Source organism: Engystomops pustulosus, chromosome 3 (assembly GCF_040894005.1).
Source record: "Engystomops pustulosus chromosome 3, aEngPut4.maternal, whole genome shotgun sequence".
Taxonomy (NCBI): domain Eukaryota; kingdom Metazoa; phylum Chordata; class Amphibia; order Anura; family Leptodactylidae; genus Engystomops; species Engystomops pustulosus.
In genome coordinates, this window is record NC_092413.1 from 145,282,608 (window position 1) to 145,304,863 (window position 22,256).

Genomic DNA, 22,256 nt, shown 5'->3' on the forward strand with positions numbered 1-22,256 from the left:
CTCTGCACCACATGGCACCCATACTCGTATAGATTACTGGTTTGGAGACATCCAATTCTTGCGAATGATGCATTCCGCAGAGGTGGGAGACATATCGTGGTCAGACCATGCGCCAGTCCTATTACAGCTTAGTGAGGGCCATACCACAACGAGGGCATGTCATTGGCGTTTAAATGAATCCCTTCTTAAGAAACCCCTGATCAAGGAGGAGTTAAATGGAGCACTACGAGAATATTTTCAGCTTAATGAGGATTCAATCCCCTCTATCCCTATGATATGGGAAGCTCACAAGGCGGTCTTCAGAGGCCATTGTATAGAACAGGGAACCAGATTGAAAAGAAACAGGGTCCATCTGGAAAAGGAATTGAGAAAGGAGATTGGTAAGCAAGAGGCAGCCCTATTAGCCAAACCCACTAGGAGGAGACTCCAACAGTTAATTGAGGTTAGGGAGCAGTTGCGAGAGGTTCAGACTCAAGAGGTAGAGAAATTACTAGTGTTTACTAGGCAACGGTATTACGAACAGGCCAATAAGCACCATTCTCTCCTAGCGAGACAATTGAGAGAGAAGAGAGAGCACCAAACTCCCCATGTTATACGGGATCCCCGGGGAGATCTATTACATGACCCGAGAGCGATTGCCTCTCGCTTCCAAGAATTTTATGCCAAACTGTATTCCCTGCCAAATACTCTACCCCTGGATGAGGGCCTTAGAAAAACGCTGCTCTCGGACTTCTTGAGCTCCTGCTCCCTACCGGGACTCCCCTCAGAGGCCATCGAGACGCTCAACTCAGAGTTAACGTCGGATGAGATAGAGGAGGTGATCAAAGAAATGCCAAATGGGAAATCCCCGGGCCCAGATGGGCTCACATATCTTTACTATCAAACCTTCTCCCCTGTGGTGCTGCCACATATGACAAAAGTGTTTAACGCGTTCTTACAAGGTGAACCCATGCCTACAACTTTCACCCATTCCTATATCACCCTTATCCCCAAGCCTGGGAAAGATGCAACCGATTGTGCTAATTATAGGCCGATTGCACTTCTAAACGCAGACCTAAAAATATTCACAAAACTACTGGCCAATCGCCTGATTCAGTGGATTCCTCAGGTAATCCATAAGGACCAGGTGGGCTTTGTACCTGGACGACAAGGTGGCGACAACACGAGGAGAACAATTGATCTTATCGATGTAATTAATAAGCAAAAAGATCAGGCCCTAATTCTCAGTTTAGACGCAGAGAAGGCGTTTGATCGCCTCAGCTGGCCCTTTATGTTTCAAGTCCTGGAACACATAGGAATAAAGGGTCCCTTTCTCCAGGCTCTGAGGGAGTTATATTCAAATCCCACAGCAGAAATTAAGCTCCCACATGCGTCCTCCCCACCTCTGCGGATCAAGAATGGTACACGTCAGGGTTGCCCACTCTCTCCCCTCCTCTTTATTCTTTGCATTGAACCCTTGGCCTCCATTATCCGTCTAGACCCCAATATCCATGGCGTTATGGTTAGAGACAAGGAATTTAAATTGTCGTTGTTCGCAGATGATATCCTGCTCACCATCACTCAGCCCCTAATCTCCCTACCCAACCTACAAGCGAGGCTACAACAATATGGCCGTCTCTCGGGCTATAAAGTGAACACCTCAAAGACGGAGGCATTGCCCCTCAATTTTACCCAACCGCTGGTAGACCAATTGAAGGCCACATTCAGATATAATTGGAAAGCAGACGCTATTAAGTATCTGGGGATACTTCTGACCCCCTCTTACAATACACTGTATGGGCAGAATTTTCCTGGTAGTTTTCAGGAAATAAGGACTCTCCTTAATAACTGGAACAGTCTCCCCCTCTCTCTTTTTGGCAGGATAGCAGCGGTCAAAATGACTATTCTGCCTAAGCTGCTGTACCTTTTTGAAACCTTGCCAGTAGCGGTGTCGTTGGGCGCTCTGAGGTCCCTGCAAGCATCAATATTGCACTTTATCTGGGCGAAAAAGAGACACAGAGTTTCCAGGTCTGTTCTACTCTCTCACAAATCCAGGGGCGGCCTATCGGTGCCGGACATACAAATACTACTGGGCAACACACTTGAGACGCATTCCTGCATGGTCCACCCTACTGGCATTCTCTAAGTGGATGGAGATAGAGAAACTGTGGCTGGCCCCCTTTCATCCTAACTCCTACCCTTGGCCCAAAGAGGCGCTTGCGCTGCCTGATTCCCAACTAGGCCCTATCTCATTCACGATTAAGTTATGGAGGGCCTGTTTGGCCAGGTTCCCATTGGTGTCCAAGTGCTCCCCTATGCAATCCTTTTTACACACTCCCCTCATGCAACAAGCTGGGGCTGGGCAGGAAATTAAACCCTGGCATGAGAAGGGTTTATTTAGATTTGCAGATATTGTGGATTACCGCGATAGGAAGATCTTGCCCTTTGCAGCCCTACAGGATAAATTCCATCTCCCACAGGCGGCCAATTTTCACTACATTCGAATTAGACACTTTTTACAATCCCTGGACAGTGCTGAGACAGTCTCGCCACCCACTACGTTTGAACACATTTGCAAAACTGCGACCCAAACATCTGGACTCATATCAGATATCTACATGATACTACTCCATCCCAGCCCAGACGAGCTCATTGCACACCCGTATATGGCCAAGTGGGAGAGCATAGTGGGGGGGCCGATATCTCAGGACACTTGGCGACTGATTTGGCATAGGGCGGCTAAGACCTCCCTGTGTGCTACACATAAGGAGAACCAGTACAAACTGTTGATGCAGTGGTACCATACCCCATCCTTGCTGCACAGATTATTCCCAGACACACCAGATACTTGCTGGCGATGTGGCTCAGTTGGAGGTACTCTTCAACACATCTTCTGGACGTGCCCATTGTTGCAGCCTTTTTGTCAGGAAGTAAAGACTCTCCTTCGGGAGGTCGTAGAGGTGGATATCCCACTCTCCCCATTATTTCACTTGCTGAACGTCTCTCCACACCCCATGGCCAAGGCGACCACAAAACTGAGCCTACACATTCTCACAGCTGCGAGATGTCTGATAGCGCAGTTTTGGAAGAGACAAGCCCCCCCCTCCCGAATGGATCTTCTCTCTAGGGTTAGAGAAACTCGCAGTATGGAATATCTGACCGCTTCCCTGAACAATCGTATTCCACAGTTTGACAAAACCTGGGATCGATGGGACCGCTACTGGATTGAGGAACGAGCAAGAGGAGGAGAGTGACAGGGCCATCCTTTTAGTGTCTTCCCAAGTGGTAATTGTTGTCGTAGTGAGTATGAATGACTTTGTCTTTGTCCGTACCCTTTTTCCCAACCTCTTCAGAATGGTTAAGCATTGATATGATGCCATCTTTGGTATTTGTTTTAATATAGTAGGCATATGTTACTGCTGGATTTTGCATTATGATACGCAAACAGGATATTTACACTGTTGATACTCCACGGGGAAATAGATCCCTTCTCTTTTGTCTTTTAATTATTTTATTATTGGAAAATTTTTATGTGATATTTGTACATGATAACTTGTTTGTTAAATATTTTTGAAAAATAATAATAAAAACACAATTATATATAAAAAAAGAATTGATAAGCCTAAAACAGAATAGGGCAGTTTCACTAATCTGATCCTCATACCAGCGTGTTTGGAAATTCACTTCTCAGCTGCTGATTGGCTGTAGCAGTCATTTGCCTCCCAACAGAGAGACCGAGAGCATAACAAGAGATGCAGTGCTGGATCACATGAAGCAGTTTAGTATGTTTCATTATGTTATTTTTGTTCCATGAGAATACTTTAAAGAAGAAAACTATCTGACAGCTGGTCTCCAGAGCATAGCTGAGACATTTGTTGGAAAGATGTATGTTCAGGAGAGGAGACCAACAACTGTAGTGACATTCACAGGATATGGCATCATAGGTTATCACCTACATTGGCAGAAAAATCAAATGCTCAAGTACAATTGTGGGAGTATGGAAGACACAATAGAGCACAGCTGAATTCATTTAAGCCTACAAAATTATAAAACCCAGTAAAAAGAAAAAAAAAAGACTTTTTACCCAAATCATTTAGCAGTAACTAAAAATTTAATGTATTGTGTCTATATACATTAGGCAAGGTCGGACCTGGCGTACTTTTGTGTAAAAACCAGCAAACCAGCCGTGCCCCTCAACACCTCTCCACACCCACACGAGGAGGTATCGCGATTCGCAATTTTAATCACAAATTCTTGCACTGCACAGGAATCAGCAATTAATCCACGGCTTCTACTAGAAGCAGGTATACATCTCCCCTACAGTGTCTGCGCAAAAATTTCTGAAAATTATACGCCGAGAAGCTACATAAGACTACTGATAAATCTCCCCCATTAAGTGTATAGTTAAAATAGACTTCATGCATTACAAAATAGTTTTTAGTTTTTTTTTATATGCAATTAAATTCCACATAGGTAATTTCCAGTTCCTAGAGTCCAAAAGAAACACATATGAAGGGTTGATGTCCACCTACTGCCAGTTAAACGAGATAAAATTAATTATTAGTACCGAGTAATCAATAACCTTAACTAGCTGTAATTACCGGGAGCATAAGAGAGCCAGACACCAAAATAGAATTCATAGTATCAAGAAGTAAGTTTATTAATTTTCCTGCACTTGAACAACAAAATCGAATCCTCTGCAGCAAGGTCACCAAGATGAGGGAGAGATCCTAAGGTTGTAATGTCTTGAGGAATATTAGGGTGATGGCATACAGTGTTTTGCGTTAATTTAATGCAAAACACTGGCGGCTCGTTCCCGATCGCAGGCGTTTCCATAGAAACGTGATGCGATCAGGCCACGGCCTGCCCTGGTGGGTGTGCGGCTTGGTCTGCGTTTGCAAACGCAGCCAAGACGGCATGTCTGCCATCACCCTTAGTTTCAGCAGCTGTATTGATATTTCTATGTGGAGACTAGAGCAAAACCTTACCTCCAGGAGAGCATTTATAGCTATGCTTTGTACTGATTTATAAGACCGGTGACTCACGTGATGTTTTTGTTGCATTTCTGTTGCAATTTGGAATGCATTGAAAACGTGTGTGTTTTTCAAATGTTTGCTTGCATTTGAGTTTTTAAAAACACAATTCTTAATGTGCAGTAATTGCAGGCAGCCGTGTCTCTTGGAATTTGTAAAAACGCAGTAATCTTGTTCTTCTTGCTGTTTGTGCAAGTAATCGCATGCGTTTTCTGAAAAGCACAATGAAAACGCAGCTTAAAAATGCAGACAAAAAAACGCAAGGAAGAAAACGCCAAGTTAAGACACTTTATCCAAAAACCTATTTAAAAAGCCAATATGCAAAACGAAAGCGTTTTACAAGGATGCAAATACGCAATGACAAAAAAAGCACCAAAATACTGCAGCATTGCAGTTTATGGCAACTTTTCTCGTGATCTCTAAGCAGCTGCCTATGGCCAGCTGGATATACTCCTTGTCTCGTATAGACTCCCAGCTGTCATACTAACCGATCTCCGCAGTGATGAAATTCAATATGGTGGCCATGCGCCCTCACCATCCTGTTCTGTTATTAGTGGGAGATGCTGTAGGATCCTCCCTAGTCCCCCATTCTCTCCTTTAATACTTTATGCCTTACCAATACCCAGGGTCTGCTCCAGGCTTCAGTAGACCCCTGGGCCTCAGTGGGACCCTTTATAGTGATCTCACATGGTAGCAATAAAAATTCAGAAACTAAAACAGTCTCCTAAAATATTACCTAGTTTATCATACCAAACAGTCCCTTTGTGGTTATTTTATATAAAGCGCCCCTCACCTTTTATGTATTCCTTATGTACACGAAGAAAATTCATGGATCCAGCTTTACAAAATGGGTAAAACCGCCTTTATTCCTCATTTACATGGCATCCAACGGCAAATAGACAGGTACACAGGATATTAATATCAACGCGTTTCCAACACTAAACCGTGCTCTTACTCAATCCCAGTAATGAGTAAGAGCACGGTTTAGTGCTGGAAGCGTGTTGACGTTAATATCCTGTGTACCTGTCTATTTGCCGATGGATGCCATGTAAATGAGGAATAAAGGCGGTTTTACCCATTTTGTAAAGCTGGATCCATGAATTTTCTTTGTGTTACTACACTTGCTGCAGCCAAGGTGGATCCGAGCTGAGGGATATGTGTCCGCAGATCCAAGGGAGCTTGAGGAATCTTGGAGTTCACAATTCCTTATGTACAGCCTTATATGCCTCTCCCCCCCCAGCTGCTCTGGGCCCCGACACTTGCCCAGGTATACCCAGTGCCTGCGCCAGCCCTGCCTATACCTCCCCCTCCTGCCTCGTCTTCAATGTTTATCTGTTTGTTTTGTCTGTTAGTGGGTAATACCATTCTTTGTAGAAGCGAAGCCTTAAGACATAATTTGTATCAGAATTTTGTTTTTGCTTTTCCTCTGGATATATGAAGTCTGCGCTGCAGTCATGAAGAATTGGACTCATGATTCTCTTTAGTTTTAATCATCATATGAACTTCACTCCCTACACCAAGGGCTCAGCTTTTATAAATGATGCTTCTCCAGTGCCTTGGAGATGAATAAAAGCAAGTTGAAAACAAAACAAAACAATTTTATACAGTTTGTCTTATATTCTTATTTTCTGAAATGAGGCACATTTACTAAGGGCCGTGCGCCAGTTTTCTGTCGGACTTTGCATGTTCGTTTAGGTGCAAACTGCTTGCACAGGTATTTTAAAAGTTTCTGCACCACATTTGGGGTGCAGCTGCACTAGGCATCATTTGTGACCTCACCAAAAAAATGGGTCATAAGAAATAGTGTCAAACATCGGAAACAATGGATCAAAAATCACAAATAGAAAAGCAGATGTTATGCAAAAGAGATACATTTTATTTAATTAAATCTGACATAGAAGTAAAAGCAATTAAAATTCCCAATACTAGGGAAGAACATTAGATCCCCCAGAATCCAGCCCCAATATAAGATACATCAAGAGTGTGACTAAAAATAATGCACAAATTTAAAGTATACATATAAGGTGCTTAATGGAGAGTATGAGTATAGGTAAATAAGATAAATAAGGGTCACATTACCACAAAGAGAGTGCCGGGCTGGAAAGGCCGGGGGGTCACAGATGCCCCACGCGTATCGCCCGTCAAGCGGGCTTCCTCAGGGGATCATTTGACACAAATTTCTGCACTGAAACAGGTGTTACAGTGTTCAGTCGAACCTTTTGCTAGATTTATTATGCAAAGTCAGACAGAAATGTTTTGCATGCTTTATGTTAAAAGTGCACCAAAAAAAAAAAGTGGTGCACTCTGTTGGAGCAGTGCAGGGGCACCAGATTCATGAAGAACATGTGCCAGAAATCCTGAATCTGGTGTACACTGTACACTTCACACATAGTGCAGTTTGCACTGTTCTTAGTAAATGTGCCCAAAAACTTTCTGGTTTTCCTTGGTTGTAACCCATAATGAAGAACATTAACAGAAAAAAACCCTGAAAAAGTTCACTCTGTTTGTAATGACACTATATAAATATACAAGTTTCAATTTTTTAGTTCAACTATTAAAAAAAAATAACTTTTTGCTAATATTGTAAATTACTGAGAAGCACCTGAGCTGCACACGGTCGTGTTTAGCCAGTAGAAGTGGGCCCACGTGTTCCTCGAATTCATGGGCCGAGTTTACTGGATGGGATTCAACTGCCAGACAGCAGCACTTACACTGTAAAAGTAGTTACAATGCATTGGTAGCGAGTTGCAAAAGTATTTATGCCCCTTGAACGTTTCCTCATTTTTAAATGCCACAAACAAGGGCCCCCTTTTCATATGAACGTATGCTGGCCAAGGACATAGCCTGGGGGGGGGGGGGGGATACACAGCCACGTGCTGGGGAAAGAAGGGGTGAGAGTAACACTCTACATTGCGAGGCATAGTGCATTGTGAGGCATAGTGCCCGGACATACACGCCGTTCCTGTGGACAGTATGGTGGGTAGTCAACGCGCCACATCCAGGCACCATAGCCGTCTAAGGGGACTGATATCGGTCGTAACGTGTGATAGGGGCTATAAATGTATTTTATTGATATATTATGTGAAAAGCAACATAAAGTATCAAATATTTCTGATGTGCAAAGCAAAGGATACACAAGTTTGCAAAATGGAAACCTGAAAAAGGGGTGCACATGTATTCAGGACACTCAATACATTGTAGGAGCACATTTGGCTGCAATAATAGTTTTAATCTGTTGGACTGTGAGGGAGATTTATCAGAACTATATGAGAGCAAAACTGTTCTAGGTACTAATGACAACCAATCAGAGCTCAGCTTTCATTTCTCCACAGCTGTTTAGTTGGAACAGTTCTGCTCTCAGGCACTTCTAAACCTCCTCCTTGTCTATACCAGCTTAGCACATCCAGAGGTTGGGATAGTTATGTATGAGACTAGGGGCGAGGGTTATGGGCAAAAAAATTGCCTCCCTTACCCTTATCACAAGCTTGCAGAGGGTACAGGGGTGGCACTGGACACTTAGAGAACATGTCTGTTATTAGCCCTCCTCACACTGCAACTCCAGCAGCGAGGTATCTGTGTATCTACCTGTGGTGACGTCACAGACGTCCTGCACAACTACTGAATGCCAATCTCAATGAATGAGTCTGCGCAAATGACCAAGTTTGACCCTGAATGGCCGCCGTCCGCGATCACGTGAAAATACTCATAGTCACCATAACGACTGCTTGTTTGCGGAGGCTTTTCTATTTATAAAAAGTTTATTGTTCCTTTGATTCTGAGTTATTCTCCGTCGTTCTATGCTTCCCTCCTTGTAGTGTAGGACGTCGTCTATGTGCTAGACAGGGGCGAATACCACGCCTCCTACACGCAGCACAGCAGGGCGCTAGTGCTTCTTACAGGACTCCTGATTGGCCAGTTGGAGATGCCTTATTTTTTACAATCTTTTCGATTGGCTTGCAATAAAGTTTCCGGAAGTGAAGTGTTACCTTGGTTACCCTGTAACCGTCTTGTGGGCCCGGTGTGGTTGCTGTGAATTACACCCTAATCCCGACCATTGCGTTACCTTCGGATAGAGGTAAGCGCCTGTTACCGCGGTTGTAACATAACTGCTCTTCTGGGGTGTGTGATGGTATTGCTATTTATTCCATCACTGTACCGTGTAGGGTTTCTTCTTGTCTAATATTACTCTGAATACATACACGCTAAAGTGTGATCTACATGAACACATAGGAAGAACTCAAAGCTTTTCATATGGAAATGAAGCTGCTGGTCCACACGTTTTCATTTGGTTCATTAAAAATGAATTGATAGGAACATTTTCACACTGTGATGTAGATTGTTACATCCCTCACACTAAAGAACATCTACCACCAGAATGAAAGACTATGCAAATGAGCCTGTGGGGCTCCAGGTACCATTAACACCTATGCAGCCTGGAGCTCCTCTGGCTCATTTGCATACAGTACTTTATCCTTGTTTGTAGATGCCCTTTAAAGGGAACCTGTCACCAGAAGCCATTTTTCTGGCTCTCCCACTTCCCTATAGAGAATAGTGTGTTAGTGTGTACATTGGCAAACAGTTTTTTTTTATAGTATAAATGTCTCCCCCCCCCCCCCCCCCCCAAAAAAAAAAAAAAAAAAAATGTGATCAATGTTAACCTTTCTGTATGCAAAACTGTGTCTCTAGTCCCATGGGAGTGGCCAGGGAAGAGTGCCCCCCCCTCGCATCATACATGTCTGCCCCACTACTCACTGGCCACTCCCATGAGACTAGGGACACAGTTCTACATACAGAAAGGTAAACTTTCATCTAACTTATTTTATTTATTTATTTTTTCAAGCCAGTTTTACTATAAAAACTCTGGCAATGTGTACACTATTCTCTTTAGGGATATGGGAGAGCCAGAAAGCCAGAAGGGCTCCCTTTAAGGAAATCTAAATGTACCCGACCAAGACAACCATCATAAGATAAATGGTTTTTGAGGCTGGGTTCACCTGATGTGTGCAAATTGATTTTAAAAAACATTTCTAGGACATCAGGAGTTGCTCCTCCCAAAATGCATTTGGACCTAGACACTTGCATTTGGTAAGTAGTAACACATTTTGCCTTGGCAAAAGTGTTTTGGTCTAAATGACTTTGCTATCAGGGATGAGTAACTCCCAAGGCACTTGAAATGTGTCATAAATGCAATGTAAGCACATTTTATGAATATTTGATAGAAATTTGCAGAACCCAACTATTTTGGTGACATGTATTGTGAATCTTCCCATCTCTTCCTTTTTAGTTGATGTTTGTGCCAGATAAGGAAAAGGTAGCGGTATTTCATCTGCTCTTCCTGTTTTTAAAGGAAACCTACCATAAGGATTCTACTGTCAGAAGTAGATCTGATTTTTCCTGCCTGCCTCGGTCCTAATCTGTGATCTAATCCTGGAACCTAACCTAATTTATTTTAGTAATATGTAAACTAACAACAGAGGCTACTGGGGCGCGTACTAACCTGGCCAGGCACTGGAAGCTAAGGCCAGTACACGCCCCAGTAGCCTCTGCCATTAATTTGCATATTACTAAAATAAAGTTTTTTAACAAGTTAGGTATGCTGCTAGAATTATTTAATAACAGATTAGGGCAGAGACGGGCAGGAGGAATCTACCATCAGATCTACTTCTGATAGTATATTCCTCATGGTAGGTTTCTTTTATAGAGATAACAGGAATAGGAGAGAACACCCCCTCCATAACCCCTGGAATTTTCCACTTTTCCAATACCAAACATATACCTGCACATTGTGCATGAGGGAGTCAATAGAGATAACCTCAGTCCACTGGCCACTGTATAAAACTACAATACACGTATATCAAGACCATTCGGCAACTCAATGGCTATGTTCCCATATCCTCCAGGTTTATATGGGGATGCTGTACCCCTGCACACCTCATTTAAATGAGAAGAAATAAAACATCTATCCGTCAGCAATAAAAGTAGCTGGAAAGGGGATATTGCATGATGGCTGCTGCATTAACTGCTATGTAGTAATGAAATGTGTAAGCAGATAACAATTTCTGTTTGAGATGTGAATGCTGAGCTTGAAGGTACTACTCAGGGGCACTGGGCATTAGCGTTATATAAGACCAGGAATTACCGGATGGTAAAATTGGGGATTGAAAATAGTGAAGTTTATTTTAGAAAATTATAGTTGACTAGACGTTTTATTTTTATGTTATATTCTTTTGCCAATAAAGTTCACACAGGTAAAAGCCCTTTAATGTAGTAACCTGAGGGCGCACGCTGTAGTAGCATCTCATGAGCACGGCCCTTGTCAGGCATTTGGTTGAACAGTGATTGCTTTTTGCTACAGCAGAGACTGTGGGTTGGAAACCTCTCCTGACTACCGACCACAAATTCTACCGAGGATGTTGAATGGTTTTCAAGTGTACCTTGCTCCTTTTTATGGAAGATCTAGACAAAATAATATGTAATTCATGAACCCGTCATGTCAAGTAACCAGTGGAGTTCGGTAGGATTTACTCCATAATTTTTGTACTAGAAGTCATTTTTAGATGAATTCCTCATGAAGCTTGAGCTGTCTGGCCAGAATTACTTTTAGCCATTTGTGGGAATAGAAGTGTATAACACCAAGAAACACAGTGGGGCACATGTATCATTGTATCTCTCTTGTGTGTTCTTATGTATCTCAGTCTGTGAGACATAACTCTGGGGCAGATTTATCAAGCTGTCTAAAAGTCAGAGTATTCCTAGTTGCTCATGGCAACCAATCACAGCTCCCCTTTAAAATATTTGTGAGCACTGGTAAAATGAAACGGAGCTGTAATTGGTTGACACGGGCAGCTAGGAATATTCTGACTTTCAGACAGCTTGATAAATCTGCCCCAATGTGTTTTTTGGTGGTGTGAGTTTGTGCATTTTCAAAAAAAAAATTTGAGGACATTTTCGGCTTATTTTAAAATGTGTGGAAATAAGTATGGATCAGTTGTACTTTGATTTGTGCCTAAAAGGTCTCTAATTTGCTCAAAAATAGGAAGAAGGCTCAAATCAAAACATCAAGAAAACATCTGTCTTTTGCCAAGATACATTAAGAACACTGCAACAGGCATACTTACTGGCAAACTCCTTAAGACCCTGGCGTAGGCGCAAAGGAAATGCACAAATACTCCCAAAGAGGCAAACAAAATAAAAAAAAAATGCCAGTGTCTGGTTTCTTGTAGTACTTTTTGAGACTTTCTTGTCTCAGTTGAGATAAGAAAGTCTCAAAAAGTAGTACAAGAAACCAGACAAGGAGGAGATAAATTCTCCTCAGTGACTTAAAAAGGACATATCACTGCTCTTCTTGTGTGCATTAAAGGGAACCTGTCTGCACACTAGCCCCACTAAGCCCACAAACAGAACCTTTTATGTATTATGCAAATCCTCTGAGGGTCCTTTTTTGAAAGATGCAGTCAAGGAGGTGGGGCTGCTCGACCATGCAGTCAGGAATCCCCCACTGACCACTATTTACTTTGCCCACTCCAAGCATATTGCATGCCATCCCTGTCCTCTAATGTCCATTTCATTCTCCTGAAATTCTGAGATCTTGCACGAGATCTCAGTATTGCACAATTGCTATTTCTGTTTTGAAATGAAGATTGTTGTGCACAGCTTAACAATATAGGGGAAAGGAATAACAAAACAAATGTAAATAGAATATAGATACAAAAGTTTTAACATACAAATAATTAGCAAACCAGTAATCAGCATACCAAATTTGTAATAACACAATGGGGATCATTTACATAAAGTGTTGGTGTCTGCACTGGCTTGGTTACTGACTTGCTCTCTGAAAGGGGATGCACATTTAATATTGTGGAGCTGTGCAGATACAGTTCTGGCACCAAGACCATTTACTGTCCCTGGGACTAAAATCTGTTTCAAGCTCCAGAAATTTGTGTAGCAATCGGAGAACATGCTGAGCTTCCCTGGAGTTGAGCAATGACCGCTGCGGCAATGCATCCTAAAGTATCCTAAATTAGTGAGTTTTTTCCTGGTACTCCAATGGTAGTGCACCACATAGGGCAGTGTCCTGTTGGGGAAGCAAATTCATCCTGCAAGTGGATTGATCTGATCGAAAAGATGTTGCTTTGAGACATAAGGGTACATTTACTAAGGGCTTTGCGCCATCATTTTGTTTGACTGTGCACAATCTTCTATTCTAAAACGGCTTGCACATTTATTTATAAAGTGTTTGCGCCGCTATTGTTTCGCACGTAACCCTATTGTGGCGCAGCTGCACTGGTCTCCCTGTGACGCAAAGTACGGGGCGTGCCATCGGTTGTTCCGGCGCCGTATTTACTTGCAAATTGTGTCGCACGTCGTATGTTAAGGGTGCACCACAAAACAGATGGTGAACTCTGTCAGGCCAGTGCAGGGAAGCGACAGATTCATGATTTATGGGGCACGATCTTAGGGAATTGCCGCACCAAGCATTATACATAGAAATAGCACTTTTAGTGCAGTTTCTGACTTTCTAAGTAAATGTGCCCCATTATGTTGGAATGTGAATCTTTTTTTTTTTTATCTGTTATGCTAAAAGATAATGGTGCGTGTTTGCTTTTCTATTCTGGCTTTTGTCTGTAAATATGAATTTTGATATTAATATGTAGATATTAGTGTGTTGTTTCTTGGTCTCGTTGTATAGCCAGAAGCTATATAATTATATGGGAAGTGGGAGACAAGGCATAATAAAGTTACCTTGATGTGTAATGAAATTATATAGTTCTGAGTCTCTATTACCAGCCAGCTAGACAGAACAAAGAACAGAGCACTGCTGAGTACAAGGCGTTCTAATTCAATAAATCTACCGAAAGTGAAATTACACCTTTTGGTCTGGAGACAAGAATTTCTGAAGTTAACGTCACTATGCAAATGTCCATACCCAGATGGCTGCCATCCAGTAATGGGTCCACTTGGGCACAATAAAATGTGTGTGGGGACTTTATTTGCTGCATAATAATTTTATGTTTCCTTTTTTTTCTAGATTTTTTTTATTTGCTATGTAAATAGAAATCGGTTTGTCTTAAAATGGGTGATATTTTGGCATATGAAGCAGATTTACTTGGATTAGTCAAAGAGGTAAGTAAACTATCTTCTGTTATTTTTTTTTAAAGGGATCCTGTCATCAGGAGTCCTTTTTCTGGCTCCCCATGTCCCCATAGAGAATAGTGTGCAAGGAGTTTTTATAGTAAAACTGGCTTTTTCTGAAAAAAAGATAAGTTAGATCAAAGTTTACCTTTCTGTATGCAGAGCTGTCCCTAGTCCCTTGGGAGTGGCCAGTGAGAAGGGGTTTCCCCCTCACCCTTGGGAAACCGCTCCTTCATGCAGCGATTTTAAATTTAAAAAGAACTCCCATGTCCCCCATATTCCCCCTTTCCCATGGCTTCCCCCATCGGGACATCATACATGTCTGCCCCACTCCTAACTGGCCACTCCCATTGGACACAGGACACTGCTCTGCAGGCAGAAAGGTGAACTTTGATCTAACTGGAAAAAGCCAGTTTTACGATAAAACTCTTTGGCACTGTGCACACTTTTCTCTATGGAGATATGAGACCGGTTCCCTTTAAATAAAGATATGTTGTTGTGAATTTTACATTTAATGGAACTGTGTTGTTTTTTTTTACTACTTTTACCCATTATTTCAGTTTTGGATTATGGTGGCCATTGCTCTTCTGCGCACTCATGTGCTTTACAGTAGTTCCATGGCCCACAAGAACTGAAATTGAGTGGTTTTGGCATGCTCTTTGACCTGTGCAGAGGCCAATGTTAAGGGGAGGGAGGACATTAGTCCGTCTTCCATTGGAAGATATGGAAGCCATATTGCTGCAGTCAGAAGTAGTCTGGTGTATTCCTTCGTGTTCGTGATGCTGTTTGTTCTCTAACAAACCTCTGGGGCCATCACAAAATAGCTGTAGTCGTACTGAGAATAAATTACTCTATTAATTACTTAGTGACTTCTGACGCAATTACGGTAGATACAGCAGATTTTCTTTATTAATTTATTATGCAAAACTTTTGAAACGCACAATTTTTTTTTTACACTCCAAAAATACTTAATAATTTTTTAGCCTTCACATAAAATATCAATACAATACATTGAAGCTTGTGAGACCTAACATTTAAAAAAAAAAAAATTGGAAAAAATTCAAGGGCTAAAAATACTTTTGAATTGAAGTGAACGCTTTGGATAGGAGTTCATCACACTTGATTAGTTTATTGTATGTTAATTCTTCACTAAAAGGAATCCATTGCTTAAAACTCTTTCTTTGCCTGGAGGCAATATATACACACTGATTGAAGAGCGTGAATATGAACTTCTACAACATAAATGTTTTTTCATCCAACATGCAGAACCAATGTTAGTCTTCCCATGACCTGCGCTGGGCCCCTCATCAAACAATCACTTTGTGCTCTGGCTTCCGTTTTACAGATTGCATAACGGCCTACGTGGCTCTCCTCATATACATATATGCTTATGTTACACTAATTGTACCCATTTCCCAAAGCAATTAGATGAGATGCCACCTCCGTGAAGGGAAATAGGATAGCAACTTTTCAGAGAAACTACTTAAATTGTCAAACAGAAAGTGATCAGATTTCCCATGGATAAGGATCGTCTCGGGTTTTATATTACTGCCTGTTTGTCTTACCTTTATGTTTTATTTGTTGTCTCTTAGTTTCTTAATTTTGGAGAGTTCCATGAGACCCTGAAAAGCTTCACAAAGGAGTGTAAGGTTAAAGGAAAACCAATTCCCAGAGGAGATGGATCTGTTACAAGGGATTCAAGGACTTTACTTATACAGGTTGGTATTTATTGCAGTACTACACCAAGTTATTATTGAATAACAGTTACTAACAGTGATCCTTGTCATTCACAACCATGCACATAAAATAAGCTAAGAATAATCGCTGGCAAGGAGCACAACATTATCTCTAACTAATAACCAAAAATAGTACCGTGCTCCTATACAAAGCACAACAAGGTATTGAAAAAGTTTGAAGCACTGAAGAGGTGCAAATAGAGGAGAACATTACAGATTTGAGAAACTTTTTTGTAATTTTATTTGCATGACACAGTTAAATCCGGTGTCTGCAGGGACCTGAAAATAACAGTAGTAGGGCTAAGATTGTGCCCGGCAGTAAAACAGCAATAATCACAAGATACTTTTGCGCTTTTTGAAATTTTTAGGTTGATTTAGATTTGGTAGAAAAGGAAATTTGTAAATGTCCAGTGTAGGAAGCTTAAAATTGTTTGTCATTAGAATGTGATGGGGTTTATGGATGTCATGATGGACATGGAGTGGACTCCATCTTGGAACCTTTTTTTTAAAAAATAAATTATAGCACAGACTTAATCACAAAGAGCTGTTCTCAGCCATTGTCGGCTGCTTCAGGAGAATTGACTTCCACATTTTTAAATATAAAAGCGGATTGCCAGGCTGGTTTCCATATGATCCCTTGGTGTTCACCTATACAGGCGGTCCCCTACTTAAGGACACACGACTTACAGACAACCCATAGTTACAGACAGACCCCTCTGACCTCAGGTGAGGCTTTCTGAATGCTTTACTATAGTCCCAGATTGCAATAATCAGCTGTAAGGTGTTTGTAATGAAGCTTTATTTATAATCCTTGGACCCATTACAGCAAAAAATGTTTAAACTCCAATTGTCACTTGGGCCAAATTTTTTTTTGTCTGGATCTACAATTATAAAATATACAGTTTCGACTTACATACAAATTCAACTTAAGAACAAACCTCCAGACCCTATCTTGTACGTAACCCGGGGACTGCCTTTATATCATTATACTATTGTCTTTATACTACAGGGACTTTAAATAAGCATTATCACAATAAGGTTTAATGCACATAACCATGTGCTCATCCAGGCCAGATTCAATTTGTGCAGCCAGATCATGTCCCCTCAATACTGTTGTGTGCAAGGGGCTTCATAGTCTGCCAAATATAAAAGTCTTTTGGGTTTATAGACCGCTTAAATGCGATAATACGATTGGAGTACAGTACGTATATGAAGAGGAACGGTGTCCCGAAATTTGAAGAGATCTGGGGCAAGTGGTTAGACACAGCTGGTCTGCCATCGGCTTATAAGACTAAGGGCAAGTCTAGAATACCAACTATCACTGACAAAATAGGTAACGATAGGCTTGGCTTTGTTTTATTTTCATAAAGTTTAGATTGAGCCAATTGGTTTTAAAGGAGCTGGCTCTCAAGGGGGGGGGGGGGTTGGGAAGGGAAGGAGGCAGTATGTTACTGTCAATAAGCCTACATGTTAAATTAGAATGTGAACACTGTATAGGAATAAAGCTACAATTGCAATTATTTTTTAAATACTTCTATGACCACAACTTCTTTTTGTAGTACTGTATAATATTAGATGTACGTACTTCCCTCCATGTTGTATTTGTTGGGTTGGTTAAAAAATGTTCAATAAAAATATCTGATTTAAAAAAGTAAGTCTTTTGGGATCCACATTCTCTGTTTTTGATACCACATTGAAAGCAATGTGAAAACAAAACATCGGAAGGCAGTGTTGGAAGTTCTGTTTTTTTTTTTTTTTTGTTTATACCTGATCTGTATGAAGATTATGCAGTATAATATTTGCACCAAATGCCATTGTTTTCTTTAGAAAAGCAAGTTGTGCAAGTTGAGTCAATGTCGAAATAGAGAAGGTTTTTGGATCTTTGAATGCAACAGTAGAAATGAAAGATTTGGGATTATTAAGGTCAAAGTGGGTAAAAGACACTACCTTACATTAGAACACCTGAAGAATCGTTTGCGTTTTTTTGCTGGGTGCATTCACAGAAGAATATTTGTATGCAATAAAAGGGCATGGCCAAAATTGCACCAAAAAATGTGCAAATACTAGACAACTAGACAGATACTTACGGTAATTCATAAAATGCTGATAAACCTAACACAGTCTAGTCAACTTTGCAGTTCTGTAGTTATAAATATATATAAATATTTATAAGCACCATTTGTCCACGAGCACGAGGCGCAGGTGACTGAGTGCCGAACCATCACAACTAAACATAGTTCTGTAGTTATGCCAAAAAAAGTCCAAGATGGGTATTCTTTAAAAGCCTTATTTGTGATGTTATTGTACATATTCTGTGGAAATGCCATGTTCAGTTGCCTTGTGATAAGTAGTTATCCCTTATTCAGCATTTTATTTCCCTGCCTTTTTCTCTGTAAACATTATAGGCCAGTATGTTATGGAGATGCACAGGCTGCAGTCCGCAGCAGTAGAAGTGATTCCTCTGTAGTCATATGTGTGTGGTTTTTGGTGCCGGTGAGCCTGTATTTAGGAATGTAAATTATTCATATTACTGAACCATTAAACGTTAGCTGTCCATGAGGCGAGTATCATTGGGACATTTATTGTAATTAAAAATGTAGCTTGTTGTAACACTTGTGGAGCCGATAGGCACGCGATGTGTGGAATGCGAACGCTGGAAAGGTTGTAGGGAGGCTTTTTGGTAACATGGAGCAACGCCCTGTCTGCACTGGTCATCGCCTCCTGGTGTAACCTCCAGCAGACAGGGTGGGGAATGTTAGGAAACGTCTTGTCTGTAAGGATGTATTGCTTAATTCTATTCTATTTAGACAGGAGAGAGTAAATTAGGGAAAGGTCATCCTGCCTGTCATGGAGGTAAGCACAAAGGTATTAGAGTGTGGGTGCAGCAACAGGATATGATAAAGAGGCATCACTCCTACTCATTAAGGAACTAATCAGGGATTTGTTAACCCTTTATATAGTCTACATGTGAGTATTCCATCCCTTCAGTTTCAAAAATTGGAGTTTTTACATTTCCAACAATTATTTATATTATACAAGTTTTACTTACGGTAATTATACTTCATTTTAGGCTTTTGTGTTTTTCCAATGGTTGAGAGTTATAAGTGGGTTGGCCTAATTTTGAGCAGAACAAGTCAAATCTAAAGGCTTCTTAGTAAATCTTGTATGTGGTACATTGCAGCTGGGGGGGGGGGGGTCAAGGCTGGTGTTTTAAAGCAGTCAATAACCCCCAATTGTGTGTGTGTTTATGTGTGTTTTTTTTTTTTTGTTCACCATATACCTTATGTAATATGTTTACTTTAGTCAATGGGTGTATACCAGTGGTGGTGACCTTTTTAGAGACCAAGTGCCCAAACTCCAAACCAAAGTCTATGTAATCATTGCTAAGTGCCAATACGGCTATTTAACCTAAAATCACACCATACCACTATATAAGGAACATATAATATTGCCAGATGATGACCATTACCAGTACAACAAGATAAATATCACCATACTGATAATAAACAGACCACTAAGGAAAGACCAACATCAGCAACTATATCAAAAAGCAGGAGCAAATACATTGAGGAACACTATAGCCATACAGTGAGAGACACTACCCCCATACAGCGAGGGACACTATAGCCATACAGTGAGAGACACTGCCCCCATACAGCGAGGGACACTATAGCCATACAGTGAGGAACACTACCCCTATACAGTGAGGGACACTAGCGGCACACAGCAGCAAGGGAAGTATATATATGTGGCTGTTAGAGATTTTTATCTAGGGCTTAACCGCCCTTACTTCATGTTGTAAACTTGACTTTCAAACTGGATGAAGTTTGAATAGTGACTTTAGCTGGACAGTGGTTAGCATGACCCCCGTCTAATAGGGAAGATGGCGGCTGTTTGGTTTTCTTGGTCCAAGATGGCCGCTGTAGAGGAATATATCTCTAACAGTGGCCATGGATATCTGTCATACAGGGCAATTTGCGACACTAAACAGTAATTACCTATAATTGTTTAGTGTCCCAAAGCCTCTTGACTGCTGCCTGTGTAATACACACAGAGCAGCTCCTGCCTCCTCCCTCCTGCTGCACTTATCTGTACTGGTCGCTTCTGCTGTTTCTTCCGGCAGTTCTGTCTCGCTCTCCTTGTGTTCCCGGGCTGCAGAGGGAGGAGGGAGAGTGGAGGGGCGGGCACAGAGCAAGTCAAATGCAGCCCTCAGTGAGAGAGATCGCTGGAGCTCTCGGCGATCAACAGCTTTTCCTGTTCAACAAATGTCATTCACCTGTTAAATTAACAAAACTGCACCTAAAACCACCTCAAAGATCATTGCGATTCAGTTTTAACTGCAACGTGTGTCCGTACCCTCATGGTTTCCTGTTAAGTGCCTGGATGCAATTGGACATGCTGTTGCTGTCCCAGGTGCAGCCTAACAACTAACAGGACATTGTGATTATCGGCATCAATGGATCATGTGATCAGTACTTTATTAATCAATTTTGCTCATTTTTATTAAAGTATAAAAGTATTTATGATCACATTATCCATTGATACCGCTAATCACAATGTACTGTTAGTTGCTAGGCTCATTGGGCAGCACGGTGGCTTAGTGGTTAGCATTGTAGCCTTGCACGGCTAGAGACCAGGGTTCAAGTCCCAGTATCAACATCTGCAAAGAGTTTGTATGTGTGTGTGTCAGGTAATAGTTATGGATTTCTATACTGACACTACCATCCTATACTGTCTCTCATCATGTCATCCCTTATCTTGCAGAAAGACCTCCTTACCGCGTTTGAAGATGGGGACAGAAAAACTTTCTTCGACAAGTGGACTGAACATGTCCCTCTTGATATTCGCAGCAATGATCCGTTAGCACAAAAACTTGAATTTTATCTTCATATACACTTTGCCATTTTTCCCTTAAAGAATAATACAGGACGGATCGTAAGTCTGTCGTTTTTTTTTCATATTTATTTATTTGTTTGTTTTTAATAATATGGTGTTTTAACCTGTATTATGGCTGTGTAAACCTTTGGGGGATTTTTTTTTAATCACTTTAATGGACCTTTGGGCCTGTAAACATTTTCCACAATAGAATTTTATTTTAAGAAATTGCTTAGTTTATTGACTACACAATGTAAGCACATCGCTCACTCTCCTTTTTAAATAAGATACAGTATGTCAGAGATGCTGTCAGATGGCTTTTTTTCCCATAGTCCTCATCTCTCTTTTCCCATGGATCATGAAGACCCTCAGGATAACAGAGCTGGGAGCTTCAGAGTGAATTAGGAAAAACTTAAGCCTGTAGTAATATGAGAAAATATTCTAAAAGCTGTACATAGCCCTTAAAGGGAATCTACATTAAAACCAAGCTTGATAAACCAGAGACACTTACTGTATATACTCGGGTATAAGCCGACCCGAGTATAAGCCGAGACCCCTAATTTTACCAACAAAAACTGGGAAAAACTACTGACTCGAGTATAAGCCGAGGGTGGGAAATGCATTGGTCAACCCCCCCCCCCCCTAGTAGTATACAGCCTGCCAGTCCCCAGTAGTATACAGAAGCCCCTAGTAGTATACAGCAGCCTGCCCCCACGGACCTTAAAAAAAATAAACTTAAATACTCACCCTCCGATGTCAGAGCGGCTTACCGATGTCCCCGATGTCTTTCTTCTCCGTGGCTCCTCTTCTTTCTTCCAGCATGGACACGGCCATGTTTTCTTCTAGCATGCGCATACTATGACGCGGCCGCTTCCATGCCGGAAGAGAGAAGAGGAGCCGCGGAGAAGAAAGACAGGACGCGCTGACATCGGGGACATCGGGGAGCCGCGCTGATGTCGGAGGGTGAGTATTTAAGTTTATTTTTTTTTAACTGGGTATTTTTTTTTTTTATAATAGACTGTATAAGCCGAGGGGACGTTTTTCAGCAGATTTTTGTGCTGAAAAACTCGGCTTATACACGAGTATATACGGTACTCATAGATCCAGGCACTGTGGCTGTGGAAATTTTATATTTGTTATCCATGGCCTCCTTCCTTCTAAAATTCACTTTTAAAATTATACTAATGATCCCGAAGGACTACTCGGGGTGTTATCAGAGCCCCTTAGTGCTGTATCTTCACAGGCTGTTACAATATGGAAAGCAGGTCTCCCCTCCCCCTGCACTTCCTGCTGCTATTAGATTATACAGGCAGAGGTAGGAGGAGTAGATTTGGTGAGACATGTTCTGCGCATTGTAACAGCCTGAAAATGTGCAGTACAGAGGAGCTCTGGTAACTCCCCCACAGCTCTTCAAACTCATTATCAAAATTTTAAAAGCTGATTTTAGAAGGAAGTGGGCAATGGATAACAAATATAAGGAAATTGCCACAGTCACAGTGGG

General features: G+C 41.4%; 1 protein-coding gene across 5 annotated transcripts in view; it reads left to right on the plus strand.

The window, feature by feature from the left end:
* Positions 1-8,726: 8,726 nt before the first annotated feature.
* The window catches only part of ARMC9 (armadillo repeat containing 9), a 98,164-nt gene continuing 84,634 nt past the window's right edge, over positions 8,727-22,256 (plus strand). For 2 of the 5 annotated variants that reach the window (XM_072142451.1, XM_072142450.1), the window contains exons 1-4: positions 8,729-9,087; positions 14,041-14,135; positions 15,737-15,862; positions 20,645-20,815. In XM_072142451.1, coding sequence (XP_071998552.1) covers positions 14,085-14,135; positions 15,737-15,862; positions 20,645-20,815 — 348 coding nt within the window. In that variant the 5' untranslated portion in view covers positions 8,729-9,087; positions 14,041-14,084. Of the gene's footprint in view, positions 9,088-11,367; positions 11,527-14,040; positions 14,136-15,736; positions 15,863-20,644; positions 20,816-22,256 lie in introns of all 5 variants that reach the window. The other 3 variants (XM_072142449.1, XM_072142448.1, XM_072142452.1) reach the window with 3 other exon arrangements.